The sequence below is a fragment of the Sparus aurata genome, chromosome 20 (genome assembly GCF_900880675.1).
Source record: "Sparus aurata chromosome 20, fSpaAur1.1, whole genome shotgun sequence".
NCBI classification, from domain to species: Eukaryota; Metazoa; Chordata; class Actinopteri; order Spariformes; family Sparidae; genus Sparus; species Sparus aurata.
This window is the reverse complement of record NC_044206.1, coordinates 2,610,883-2,625,808: the sequence shown is the minus strand read 5'-3', so window position 1 is coordinate 2,625,808 and position 14,926 is coordinate 2,610,883. Positions and strand designations below refer to the sequence as shown.

The 14,926-nt window shown below is 41.4% G+C and overlaps 1 protein-coding gene across 2 annotated transcripts in view; it reads right to left on the bottom strand.

Moving 5' to 3' along the window:
* The window catches only part of LOC115571114 (signal transducer and activator of transcription 5B-like), a 53,005-nt gene that overhangs the window by 35,553 nt on the left and 2,526 nt on the right, over nucleotides 1-14,926 (bottom strand). For both annotated transcript variants that reach the window (XM_030400192.1, XM_030400191.1), the window contains exons 4-12: nucleotides 11,838-11,927; nucleotides 11,100-11,277; nucleotides 9,555-9,685; nucleotides 8,381-8,532; nucleotides 7,173-7,328; nucleotides 5,190-5,369; nucleotides 4,867-4,954; nucleotides 1,472-1,594; nucleotides 686-778 (exon numbers count right to left, since the gene is read on the bottom strand). In XM_030400192.1, coding sequence (XP_030256052.1) covers nucleotides 686-778; nucleotides 1,472-1,594; nucleotides 4,867-4,954; nucleotides 5,190-5,369; nucleotides 7,173-7,328; nucleotides 8,381-8,532; nucleotides 9,555-9,685; nucleotides 11,100-11,277; nucleotides 11,838-11,927 — 1,191 coding nt within the window. The remainder of the gene's footprint in view (nucleotides 1-685; nucleotides 779-1,471; nucleotides 1,595-4,866; nucleotides 4,955-5,189; nucleotides 5,370-7,172; nucleotides 7,329-8,380; nucleotides 8,533-9,554; nucleotides 9,686-11,099; nucleotides 11,278-11,837; nucleotides 11,928-14,926) is intronic.

Here is a 14,926-nt window from a genome sequence, read left to right as displayed (position 1 = left end):
GTAATTATTATTATCATCACTAAGTCATGACAATAAAACATGTTTGGGACCATTTGCCTTCTGTGAAGATCAATAACAACATGGCTCTAGGTTGTGAGCGCTGTAGATTTTCTGGATGCTACTCTCCTTCACAGTTGAGTTCTGCGTTTTTGTTCATAATCACAAAATTCAACATGCTTGATTTTGTGTCTTGTGTTATCATGATACTGACAGCCAGAGATAATGACACGAAAGGAGGAAAGACTACTGGGGTGCCCTTACTGTGTTTTTAGAATTTTTTGGACAACAATGGCACAGAGGAATAAGATATATCAGCTGAACACATACACTCATTGTTGATTTGGTCCTGCAAATGAGATTTATTGATTATAAGAAAACAGAATATGACAGGATTTAACCTTTAACAACTATAGCATATTATGCTGTCCAATACCTGACAAGCTGACAAGGTGCATACGGTCATAGGGAAATATTATATATATTTGCCACCTAACATTTATACAAAAAGTACTTATGTTGTCTTACTTCTACTATTATTGTATTAGGCACTGGTTTGTGAACATTTACTCCTTACATACTATATTACTATGTGTATTTGACTTATATTTAATACTGTATACAGGTGGTGAATGGCCAGCAAGTCTGAATTTAGTATATAACATTATTGTGGAAAAGAGTCTCTCACCGGTTCAGCAAAGGCGTTGTCCCACAGGACTGTTGCCGTGGCATTGTTGTCCTGACTGCCGTGGACGATCACAACCACAGGCAGCGATAAGGTCTACAGGTAATACACACAACAAGAGGGAAGGTCACAGGTTAAAGAGCATATGAAATTTTTATCTTTCATATGATTTTTCTTAAATTAATTGATTAGCAATGCTGATATACGCACCATTCTCCTATTTAAATAAGTGTTAAATAGCTCTTTCTCCAACAGTAATCACTTTAAAGAGTTTGGTCAGTACCCTTTGTCTCTCCTCCCCCTGTTCATGCAGTGTCAGAGAAAATACATTTTCTGTTATCCCTGCTTACTTTATCCAATCAGAAGAAAGAGCTCCATAAAAGCTGTTCCTGTCTGTTTGTGAACATTCAGAAAGCAGGATCCTCCCATTTACTGGCAAAGGTGGAACAGTGAAAGCTACCTGTGGCATCTTATACGACCAAACAGGCCGAGGACTGAAAAACACTTGGAGAAATGAAAGAGGCGAAGAGAGCTGCCTTGAAGGAAGACGGAGTCATGCAAGTGTGGTTCTGTTTTATTACAGCAGCTTTAAGAAATGTTTAATGCTGAAAATGTTAGGCCTAAAGAAGTCTTAGACAGAGCCATGAAACTCTAGTTGTTATTTAAAGTGGAGATGAGATCAGTAGCAGAAGGCCAAGTAGCAAACCTGACCATTTAATAATCAAGCAAGATACCTAGTGTGGTTTGGCTGTTATTCAAGTATAACAGTTAAAATGTCTGTGCAATTACTTTGACATGGAAGACCAGCTCGTTGCCCCCAACGCTGAACTGTGATTCAAACAGAACTGTGAACTTCTCCTCTGTCACCGACTCTGCACCTCGACGGTCCGAACGCTTGATCCGCTTCAGTGACTGTACGCGCACACACGCACACACACACACACACACACACTTTATTACAATAACACACAAGTGTAGTGCATTCACAAAAAACTGAGCAACTGCATTTTCAATCCCTGAGAACATGCATCAGGCTTCACACACACATTAAGATTACTTCACTGTTATAATCAACCATTTTCAATGTAGTCTAACACGCAATAACTATTAACAATAACAATTATATTAATAACAACAACAACAACAATTAACAATAATAATAACATTTGCACAATTTACTATCAAAAGGGTTTATTTACTTTGGTTTTTAAAGGGAGGCAGACGGGTAGGACCGATGAACGATGCCATCGTCCATCCCCAATGATTGACATCATCAACTACTGAGCCCCATATGATCATACCATTGTGATTTTAAAAGCCCCACCAGACAGCATAAAAAAGTAGTGTGTAGTTGCTGTATGGCAGGAGTTGTTGGAGTTTGTGCAACAAAGGAGAGCAAGTGAAAAGAAGTTTTGCTACAGTTCATTCTGTTGGGTTAGAACAGGAGTGCCCAACCAGTCGATTTTGGGTGTGTGTGTGTTATATTTTGTATTAAATGTACACTACAGACTATCATGAGTCCTTTCCTGCACACCCTATCAGTCTCTTAAACACGTCCACAAAAATAAAAGGGAAAAAGAAAAAAGTTGGTCACGTTTGACCTACGGTAGCGCGCAAAATGCAAGACAAGAAGTTGGCAGCTGTCAACAGTAGAAGCTAGCTAGCGATCAGAGCGGTTACGCACTCCTAAACGTTAACATGGCTGAGGGGAAACGAGCGAAGACCTACCATTTTCACTCTGAAGCCTGTTTGTTTGATCTGCAATGCAATGGTGGCGTTGGCAAATAAAGAGAATCTGGAGCGACATTTTAAAAAACGGTACACAGGAGCTACGAGAGGGATTTCCCGGCAAAAACACCTTTACTCGGCTCAAAAGTGTGGGATTTGAAAGCACAGCTTGCAGCACGGCAGTCAATCTTCACCAAACCAAAGACCAAGGGTAAGGCCGCAACTATTGCTTCCTAACGCGTTAGTCACGTCCTTGCTAAACACAAGAAGCCATTCAAAGACGGCGATATTGTGAAGGAAGCCTTTCTTGAGGCAGTGGATAGCCTTTTTGACGACTTTAAAAATAAAACAGAGATCATGAAGGCCTTCAAAGAAGTACAACTCTCCTGCAATACTACTACAAGGCGATGAGAGGGAATGGCTGTGGATGTGGAGGAGCAACTGAGGAAGGATATTGATGTGTGAGTGCTTTTCCATCCAAATGGACGAGTCGACTGATACGGTGGCTGTGGCACAATTGTGACACCAGAGGTGAGGATATTTTTAATGCTTTCATGGGGTTTGTTAGTGAGAGGCATTTTACTGACTTTGAATCCATCGAGCCTGTAGCCAGCTATACGTCTTATCCATTTGGTGCAAGTATTTATGTTGGTGACATTACCGCCAAAGTCAAATCACTTTTCGACTTGGAAAGCTCTGCTCTTGAGGATGAGATTCTCTGACATTGAAAATGACATTGAGATCAAAGCCAGATCAACATCTGCTCAACCTGGAGGGCATGTAGTGTTCTGGAAACTACTGATGGAGGAGAAGTATCCCAATCTCAGAAGATGTGCCTTGAACCTGACAGTTCTTTTTGGATCAACTTATTTGTGCGAGTCTGCTTTCTCGCACATCATCAAGTCCAAGTACACATCAACAATGACTGATGACCACCCTGCAGCCTGCCTACGCCTTTTAACCAGCTCCTACACTCCTGACTACGAGAAGCTAGCCTCCTCCTTCCAGTGCCAGGTCTCCCACTAAGGTAGGAAGTGATTTCCTTTTTTCAAACTCAGAGATCTACCTGTTTTGTATCTGGTTTATTTTTCTGTTTGGTTCATATCAAGGTCAGTTATGGCTATTGCTCATCGTGCAGATTGGCGTGTGTGTGTGTGTGTGTATGTGTTTGTGTGTGTGTGTGTGTGTGTGTGTGTGTGTGCGCGTGTGAGAGAGAGAGAGAGGAGCAGAAAGAGCAGGTTTGTGCTACAGCGCTCTATGCAAACTGTGAGAGGAATTTGTCTGTGTTTTTGAGAGAGGAGCAGTTTGTGATGTGATGTCTAGTGGTTGTGTGACAACAAGAAAAAGTGTTGTGAGGTTAGTTACTACAGGCTGGAAACCATGTGTGTGGGTTTGCAATGTTGACACTGGACTGGTAGATCTCGGGAGGTTGGCTACTTGAAAAGTAGATCTTCGGTCAAAAAACGTTGGGCACTCCTGGGTTAGACCAATGGGTTATGGTTTTGTGCTGATGAGCAGCTCCTGCCTTATGGCTACTCTGAGGGGACACACTACCTCAGATTCAGAAACACAGATAGAAGTCTAGCATATGCATTTGGGATTTTTTTGTTACGTTTTTCCTGTTGTACCGAAACATGACACCAGAACCCAGTGTTCCATTACACCCCAAGTCAGAATTGATACCTCTAGTTCAGAGCCTATCCAAGGCTTTTGGGATTGAGATTGAGACAGCAAAAGCCACATTTTTGTACTGTTATGAAGGTTATAAAAGCAAGATGACATGGTGAATCAAATAAAATATTCCAGTGTGAAAGTGAAAATCCTAGTTTCTGAAGTATCATAGACAACTTGTAACATGGAGACCGAATATCTGCCTTGTTCCTACATAAACTGAACAAAATATTTAGCCAGTTCAGCTTTTGTCATCAACTAGATGACCTGCAGTGAAGCGGCACTCCAAAAACATAACACTAACCATGTATAGATCAGATAAATCACCTGACACACAACATAAAGATAATTAATATCTGCATCTGACTTATGTAATACATATTATAAAGCATGCTCTGCAATGTGTCGAAGTGCCAAAAGAACCAGGCACTTATTTACTTGTGTGCAAGTGGTCATGTCCATTGATCAGAACATTTAGGTCATCTGTTCAGAGATTGGTAAATTCCTATCCTATCAATGCTCCCTTTATCCAGTGTATTAGAAGGAACCTTAAACGAGTTTGTAAAAAGGTTAGTGCCCCCTCAGTACTCGTTTTGGTGGTGAGTGGCCAGCAAGAGCCTGAACTGGAGTAGAATGAGCGTAATATGTTCATTAAGCCTTTTAGTGTTTTGTTTGTTTTGTATTTAATTCAAGTCCACGTGTATGCTGCTCTCTTGAAATGATTGTTTTTGCTGTTTACTTCACAAAACTGTTTCTGTCCAATGAAACTGACAACTCGAGCTTACCATGTTTCTGAAGTGTGCACTGAGGGTGCCAGTGGCCTGATGATACTCCATCACACAGTTGTTGTTGAGGATTTCTCCACTACTTTCACTAACAGGGCAGAGGAAAGCAGTTGACCAGGATTAGCATTTAAATTGTTGATTTTGATGACTAATCCACCATCAAACTACTTGTTTCATAACAACTAATAAACACATTGAATGCCTTTTTAATATTTGATTATCATCAATCTGTTCATTATTTTAGCTGTGCATCAGCTAATTACCCACATGGTGTTGAGCCAATACATTAATCAAAAGTCTGCAAGCCTCTATTTACCCCTCACCTGTGTGTGCTCTCATTCTTCAGCAGAGCTTTGGCCTGCTGCTCACTAACAATGACAGCCTTGACCTGAGGTGGGTTCATGTGTACGTTGAGCTTCCCTCCCACCAGAAGGCGCACTGTGGCTGCAAACTTGGTCTGGGTCTTTAACACCTGGGGTGGCTGTTTTTCAATGATGAAGGTACTAAAGAGAGGATTGGAAAATGCTGCATTAGTCAACAGACAGTGAGAGTGATGTATGGACATTAGTGTATGGATACAGTGAATTTAGGATAGAAGATTCTGTCAATGACAACCAACAGAAGAATCAGACCAGCAAATTCTAATCTGGTTATCCTTGAGTCACAGTGGACACTTGTATCAAATCTGAAGAAATTCCCTCACGGTCTTCTTGAGTTATGGTTTTCATGAGAATGGTTACCTTATCAGTAACTTACAGTGAGACAATTAATGACAGCAGTGTTGAAGAGTTTCTGACAGACATATAGGATGGTGGACCTCAACTCAATCTGACTGCACATACCCAAATCAAATAATGTGTCTGCGTTTTTGAGGCAGCTTCTTTGTTTGACATCAGCCAGCAGTGGTGGTGATATAGTGGATTACTAGCTGTACTTCCCCACACTGTTCTCTTCGGTTAGCTGAGCGAGCCTGCAGCTGTGTCTCTTGAATAGACAGAAAGGCCAGGCAGGGTGTATTCATGGCCGACCGTCCATCCAAAGCTTGAACACAGTAAACATTACTTGGTTTTTGGGTTTTGCCACTGGGCTGATCGTGGAGGATCAGCCCGCCCTTTGAAAACCAAGCCTGTCTGCTCTCTCTCACTCGGAGACAAAAGCCCCATTCACACTGCCCTTTGAGTCCCGGGATCCTGCACATCCCTGCATGTCAATCTGATGGTGTTCACAGTGTGATAACTAAACAGATCCTTCACTCAACAAAATAAAGAGAAATGTCCCACAAGGTGTCGTTACAGGACCAAACAGCAGTAACGTAGTAACTGGTTGGGAAAAAGCGTCTGTTTATGTTTATAGGAGGAGAAATTTAACACAAGAAGAACAGCAGCAGGTCGTGCAGAAGGGACTGTGACAGCCAAAAAAGTTGGCGTGTTTACCAAAAAAACTACAGAAAATTCCCTCAAGGGACTTTTGAGATATCATGTTCATGAAAACATTATGCTATAGCTGGCGTGGAGGCCTAAAGATATTCAAGTATAGTTCCATAGACATATAATTTTCTATTTACAAATATCAAATTTCCCTGGCCCCGTGCTGCAATTCTGGCACAGTGCCGGAGAACTTTAAGCCATGTTGTTAATGGTCCCAGACAAATACATTTAATAACAAGAACAAAGAAGGCAACCTTTTTGCTGGCTGCTACCAGCTGACAGTTGAATATTAGAGTAAATTTTACTTTGAATAATTTTGGATTAAAATTAAGACTATTCAGTATATTAATTGATAATTGTTTGAGTAAGTTAAGGAATTACTGCTTTAAATGTTACATTACTTCAGCATATAATGTTTTTCATCAAGTGAACGACATGTTACTGGTTTGGAAAAGTTATGTGAAAACAAAAACAGGATTGGATAGAAATGAAAAAAAAGGGGGTCTACTGATAAGGTAATACTGACTTTCTACTGAAAAAGGGAGTGAGCAGTGTGTGAGTGAGACAGAAAAGTGAAACTAAAATTGAACTTTATTCATTAATTGTGCAACGTAATATTATTGCAATTCTGTGGGTAAGCAGCTTTGTAGATGCAACTTCACTGCAGTCTCTGATGAGGGCGATAATAAGAGCTGAAGAGCCCTACACCTATTAAAAACTGTTATCACTACAGGCTATGTGGTTAGAAATTTAGACAGCATACCTGGCAAACGATTGCCACACAAACCTCAACGAACACACTGGCATCCTCACCAGAATGGAGACTTAGTCACTGTAGCACAATCAGGACTGAAGACAAACATATTGTCTTCTTCTCACCTGGTAACTAAGGCAGAGATGATATCAGTGATGTCAGCATTGAGTTTGCTCAGCAGCTCTTCCATGGGGCCTGGCAGAGGAAGCTGCTGGGTTAAATGTTCACACCGCCGGATCTGCTGTCGGTTCTGCCAGATCAGGTCAGCCAGCTTCTCACACCTGTTGGACAGTTTACCAAATACCACCACAGGGTGGAAGTAAAGGTGGAGAGGAGAAAATGAGGCTAGGTTATTCTACTGAGTATTCACTGTTCAGCCAGAACATTTTAAGGACCAACAGGTCAAGTGATTAACATTGTTCATCTTGTTTTAATGCAATGTTCTGCTAGGAGACTTTGGGTCCTGGGATTCATATGGATGTCACTTTGACATGCCCCATCTACTCAAACACTATTGCAGACCATGTACACTATGTCAAGGCAACAGCATAACCTGATGGCAGTGGTCCTCCAGCAGGACAATGTGCCCTGTGACACAGCAGAATCTATTCAGAAATGGCTGAAGAAATTGACCATGTGCTCCAGACCTGACCATTAAATACCCCAGACACCAATCTGATGGTGCATCCGTGGGACGTACCAGAACATTCTCATAGAGGCCCCCTGAATCTTGACTTGACTTGACTCTGGCGCTAGCACTGGTGGCAGATCCTTTGACCCCTGTGGTTGAAAGGTAGGCCTCCATGAATCGGATTTGTTCCGGCGTCTCCCATGCATGTTCAATCTGATCAATCTGGGAAATTCATATGTAAGGGCAATGCCTTAAGCTCTTTTTCACTTTCCTGGGGCCATTCATGAGCAATTTTTACAATGTGCCAGGGAAACGCTGTCGTGCAGTGACTTACACTTTCATCAGGGCGTATCGTTGCCATGAGGGGGTATATCTACAGGGTCTACAACAAAGGTTTCCCAGCAGAACACTGCATAGTAACAAAGAGATCAATGTTATTCACTTCACCTGTCAGTAGTTTTAATGTTGTGGCTGCTTGGTTTCTTTATACATACATACATACATACATGCATGTGCATGTGCATATACATTTCTGTTCTTTATAGATTTAAGGAAAATATAATGTTTTTTTACAGTCAACACTTAAAAAAAAAAATCAGACAAACTTTCTACAAATACGCACTTACCTGAAATACTTAAAAAAGATTTGACAAACTCTCCACCCTATAATATAATATTCTATTTAATACATCTAATATTTACCAGGACTGGAGGACATCCAGCCCCCCCTCATGAGGACCTCCATTGCCAGCCAGCTGCTGCCTCCTTTTCCACTGAATGAGCTCTTCATCGAGGATCAGAGTCTGCTGCTTCCTGAGCAGGGCCAGAGTCTTCTGGTGCTGTTCTGACAGGTCCTGCAGACACACCACCAGCCACATGCTGAGAAACATTTGCATATGAAACACTCAGTATGCCAACACAAACAATAAAACACACAGGGAAACATTAGTTCAACAGGAAACTAGAAAATGTTTATGTCACTGTAGTACCCTGAAAAATCCACTTCTGCGTGAAGCTGTGTTGGCTTCAGCTTTGGAAACTTAAAAGGGGATATCGACTACACCAACCACAAATTACCATTAGAATCTTTGAAGGTATACTATGCAGGATTTGCTGGTTGCGAGTCAGGGAGACAAATCAGGGATGGTCGAGTGAGATGGAGAGTGGATGAAGAGAGGGAGAGGCTTAAGCGACATCAAAGCAGTGAATCAGACACACACAACATTATTACCTCCGCCAAAGAGATTACGTTTTCAGCCATGTCTGTTTGTTTGTTTGTTAGTTGGTGAGCAGGACAACATAAAAACTACTGAACGAATTTCCGTGAAACTTGGAGGGCGGATGGGTCTCAGCCCAGAACGGACCCCATCAACTTTAAGTGTGGATGCAAACGGACGGCTCCAGGAATGTTTTCAGGTGGCTGGTATCCTAGATCCAGTGAGCTTAAATGATACAGGACTATCGAGTTTCATATTGGACTGGACAAATAAGTGATTAAAGTGTCAGAGGTATGCTCTCTATTAAATGCACTTTAGTTTCTGATTTCACCCCCACACAACCCTGTCGATTTTGTTTGAATGCAGCCAAAGTGCAGCTTCATCCAGTCTGCTGTGTGCAGGAGCCAATATCCAGCAAAAGCCTGAGTAACTGACTTTATCAAATGCCTATTGAAGGTGAATTAAAACCCTCAAATGTATGTTATCCACTTTCCACACTGAGCCTGATTCTGTTGGTCAGCTGACAGTACAAAGACTGATCACACTGATCATTCACTGACTGAAGAGAGTATAAAACATCCTACGGAGAAAATTCATTTGTTTCAATTGTGTGTGTGTGTGTGTGCATGTGTGTGTGCGTGTGCGTGTGCGCTTCATACAAGCCTATATTTCTGCAGTGTGCTGGCCTCTCTGGTGAGCCAGGCCTCCACAGTGGCCCTCTTGCTCTGTAGGGTTGTCTCCCGCTGGGTTCGCTCAGCTGGAGGCAGTGAAGACAGGCTGCTCAACTGAGCTAACAAGCAAGAGACAGGGAGCACATTACAATCACCAGATACACAACGTAGCCTCGGTAACTTTTAACCTGTCCCTGCCTGACTGGAGCAGCTATAGCAAATGTTTTTATCTTCAAGCAGGAGTATACATTTTGATTTGTATTTGGTTCATTTACTAACCAGTGAATTATCACTGGGTTTTGTGATGCTTAAGTTATAGGTGTATCCTAAGTGTAATGTTAAGTAGAAACCCATTTTTTGGATTTGGACCACCTTTTAAAACACCAGGTGAGCTGACAAAAAACATATAGGAATAACATAGATTGCAGGACCCCAAAATAGGTGTTTCACAACTACTAATTTTTACGAATCAAGTTTTTTCATAATGCAGTAGACTAGTGGACTAGTCGTTATGTAAAAAAGATATGAGAGATAAAGATAGAGGAGTTCTATTGAACAATGAAGTGTGACATGGCATTTTGTCTATAACTAGTTAACAGCTGCCTGCAGCACCAGCTGGTGGTTATAGTAGTAAGTAAAAACATTTGTATTTTTATTATCTTGACCACATTTCTTATAAATATTTTGGTAATATCTAGACAATTTACTAAAATAACAATGTTCTGTTTTATTTGAAGGAAAAAGTAGTGCTTCAAGAGAAAGTCATTTTCATGAATTTTAAAGGGCAGTTGCATTAACTCCTACAACCAGATAGCATAAAAGTCACCAATTGAAAATAAATAGTTCCAACTGTGTTTAACAAGTGTTAAAACGATTGTGTTCTCCCTCTTCTTACTGGGATACAGGCTTTTATCCCTGTATAATCACATATGTCCATTACTAGATTCATCATGATGCTGACTCTATCACACAGAAACAATAAGGTTTTTCTTTTTTATCACTCGGAGACACCTCATTCTTCAAGTCAAGCAAACCTCTATTATAGCAGAATATATAATAGATCTAACAAAATATGCATTACTAGCATTTCAGTTAGGAATTATGGACAAGGGGACAGACAAACATTTTTTATATTAGCTAGTCGTTTGCTAAAAAGTCCAACTGACAACATTACATGGTGGTTAAGTGGTAAGTCACAATTTAGGGGCAGCAAATCATGATCTATTTATGAAATGGTTGTATCCTCACAGTCCTGCATTTTCATTTAATATGGAGAGGGGGGCAGCGCCAACCTTTTGTTTGCTTTTGTGACTTCATTTATCACTGTGGCGGCCACGGCAAAACGTTACCAACAGAAATGCTGCTGGTGTTTTGTACGATGATGTTGATTTTTAAAAAAACATCACAATTTACAAGCCGCACAGGTGCTTCTAGGATTAATATTTAGTCGCACTATATCCAAAAATATTCGCAAAATGCAAATAAATTATTACAGTTTGGATCCCTGGATCAGGACGCAACAGTGTGTCTTACCCTGGATGCGCAGGTTCTCCTGGTACTGGATGATGAAATACTCCTGGCTGTGCTGCAACTTCCTCAGTTCATTTTCAGTGTCCTGCGTGGCCAGGCGGAGCTCCTCAAAGGCCTGGTTGATCTGCTGGTGGCGCTGTGACAGGCTGTCCATGGCCTGCCCCCCACTCCCACAGCTGGCCTACACAAAACATTTAGAAAGATTCCAATGTTGTCTGCTTTTGATCAACTTCTCTATTTTCGCTTTAGTTGGTAAGACTCACTCATACATGTGATGTATTGTTCAAAAGGGATCTAACGATACCAAAAACTACAGTGCGATATCATCATAATATGTAGTCAACGATACAATGTTTGTAAGAGTCTTGAAAAAAAAGATTAAAATGACTTAAATAGAGTCTGTTTACAATAAATATAATGTGTACAGCATTTATTACTTGTATGCAATTAGTTTTAGCTTTTACTTGAGGTCCTTCTGCTTTTCATGACCACGACCATGACCTAAGCACTTGTAAAAAGAAGCCATTGGACTATGAACAATTACAAAACAACACAGCAGCCAGTAACAATCCCTCTCTTTGTCTTGTTGTCCAACAGACTACCAGAGCCACAAAAATCTGTCAGTGTCACTGACTTGTCATTATTCAGTATATCATTACATCCTTAATGTCCATGCATTATGGCTAACAGCATTTTTTCATCCTGTTTCCGAAATGGTCAAATCAGCCTCCAAACACTTACATTTGTAGCTTCTTGAACCAGCCTCTGTTCTGAGTGCAGGATGTGTTTTATGCAGCGCACCAACTCCAAAGGACAGCGGTCATAAGTGCTCTGAAAAGATATCACAAGCACGCACAAGCAGAAGATCAAGTCAGGCCAATAGCATGCCAACAGTTTCTTTCATGGCTTCTCTCTTAGGAAAATGAGACCAGTTATGGTAGCCCTGAAAATAACATCATGATGGTAATTGGTTTGTGCCCATATATTTCCTGAAGAACAGGCACCCAACCCCTGGGCTGTGGACCAGTAGTGAAAAAGCAAAATTTGGCCAAAAAAAAAGAACAATAATAATGAACTAACTAACATAAATGACTATCAATCCTGTCACAACCCAGCAACAACATGATGATTTTGAACACAGGTCATCAGTGTACAAGGGAACAAGCTGTAATGTTGAACAATCAGTTAATAAAGAGTTTAAATGATTACATTTATTTTTAATCGAAATCGAAATTGATTTGAGAAAACTAAACAGTCAAGTGAATTTAAATCCATCTGAAGAGTTGTTTATGTACCATTCTGATTCTTCGATAATAAATTAGGAGTTGTTCAGAGATGATCCATGCATCCCCAGTGATTTCCTGAGGCCTTTTTTCAGTTTGTGTAGATAGCAGTTCCAAGAAACTTTACACCGATACGGCTCTTTATGGCTTTTTGAATATTTTGATTCTTATGGCTCAAGAAAAATAAGCCCTTTTTACACAGCGTCTCCGCATTATATCCGGAGCGGTGGTTCGCCGCAGTGTTTCCCACAGGATTTTGTGAGACTGTGGTAGGTGGATGTTGGACCCTCTAGGGGCGTCCAGGGGCATGCTCCCCCGAAGATTTTTTTTAACATTTTAAAGTTAAATGCATCAATCTGGTGCACTTTGAAAGCAAAATTAAGAGGCTAGATCTATGAAGAACTGTGTGCTCTTGTACACAATTTAATCACAAACACATTGGTTGTATAGATACGAATGGTGAAAACACAAAATCAATTAGGGCATACATCTGAGCCATCAAAGAAATAAAGCAAAAGTGGTTACCTGTGTTGAATTAGTTTATTTTTTTGTTTATTTTTTCATAAATAATTAAACTATAAGCTAAATTGTAATAAAAAATGAAATGGACTCGGAGGGTACATCATCAATTCATCATTAGTTGCACCCTTAAGGGGAAACATGGCAGGCAAAAACATTTTGAGCTATTTTGCTTCCATAACATGTCTTCTTTCAGACTAGAGGAAAGAAAACATCCAAAATACACATTTATACAACTCTCCCTACATTCCACTCATGCCAACGATACACAGACAGCTGGGTCACTCACTGCTGCGAGCACATTTTTTTACTTTCACTTTTGTTTTTGGAGCAGTTCGCATATTTACATTTTGCTGGCTGTAGGACAGAGTCCTGCACGGGTCTTATTTTGCAAACCTGCACCTGGCTGCATCCGCCATACTTAAAACCGCATCTGACCCATTTTCTGCCAGTATCACCAATTACATTTCATAAATTGATACCGACGCCCGACCCGTACCCGAAGCAAAATTGGACAGACGCAATTTTTGAAAATGAAAGTAAGTAAAGAAAGTGTGTATCAGTGTGCGCGCGCCACGTACAGCAAGGGGGGGGGGGGGGCCTGGGCCGACTGACCAGGAGTGAGAGATGCTTTGCTGGAGCTGCAGTGCGAAACACAAGTTACAGATTTTTTCGGCTCACTCTGAGACTGTGGCGGGACAAATTAGACCATGGCGGGCCACCACAGTCTAAGTAATTAATGGGAAACACTGGAAGTTCGCCAATTCTCCGCCGATGGTGATTCAGACAGAGCGAAGCATCTACGCCTTCACGTGTGTAATTCACACAGAAAGCCGGCGCTGCGGCTCCTAAAGAGGCGTGACGGTACACGTCATGTTGATAACGTCGGTGTTTCCCCAGGTGTTCCCCTGTCCGGACAGTTTATAATCATATGGATGCTGTTATATTGTGTAGTGATTGAGATCCTGACCCACCAAACATCCTGGAAAGTGACGGAGTTTAGTTTTTCGCGCTAAATTACATAATTATACATAATCACCATCAGTAAACAGGACGCTGTCTGACTCTGTCACTCGCGGGGACGGAGGCTGTTTTCTGGAGGACAGTTCACTGAAGTCTCGGTCCGGAGAGCTGACGGTCCCGGTGACTTATTTTCATCACAAACACTCGGTGAGTTAAAGTTTTTTGCAGTGACAAACGCTGTTTTTTGAGCAGAAATGTGAGGAAGAGTCGGGAGGACAGACAGGAGGACAGACACTTCTCCACGTACAGCTGTTGTATTTGTTTTCCTCATATAAGTTGCCAAAGACAGTTACAGTTACAGTAACTACGTTACTTTTGTTCGGTCCTGTAACGTTGCTTTGTGGGACATTTCTCTGTATTTAGTTGAGTGAAGGACCTGTGTAGTTATCACACTGCACGACAGACACGCCCTCGCTCCGCGTCTCTGGATTATCCGTTCACACTGGGACGGCTCACCAATAATGCGGCCCTGATGCTACCTCCAGAGGCGGATCAGCGCCGGAGCCAAATTTCCCCCCTCTCCACATCTGAAACTTTCACACAGAGGAGGGTGCGGAGAATTGGCGCAGGATCCCCGCATGCAAACGGCAGTGTGAAAAAGGCTAGTGATTCTGATGCCCACAAAAATGTATTCATTGTCTGTGGGAGTGTTTTTTGCTTCAGTGGGTGTTGCATGATATGAAATTCTGACGGTGCCAAAATACATGAGTGAAAGGGGGTCGCAAAGGAGGAGCAAAAAAAGTCAGAAGACTTTTTTGCTCCTCCTAACCCGCTGGATCACACCCTGTCTGTTTTCCAGGACCTTTTGATTCACAAATACTCAACAGTGCCTGGAACACATTGTACAAAAACTGGGCTCCAGCAGTTAACAAAACTAACACTGTCGTTATAACCTGGACATTATTTATTTACATTCATCACAGCATTCTTTTATCGCAATGTCACAAAATTCTGTACATCGTTACACCCCTACTAAATATGATAAAATATGTATTTGATAGATAC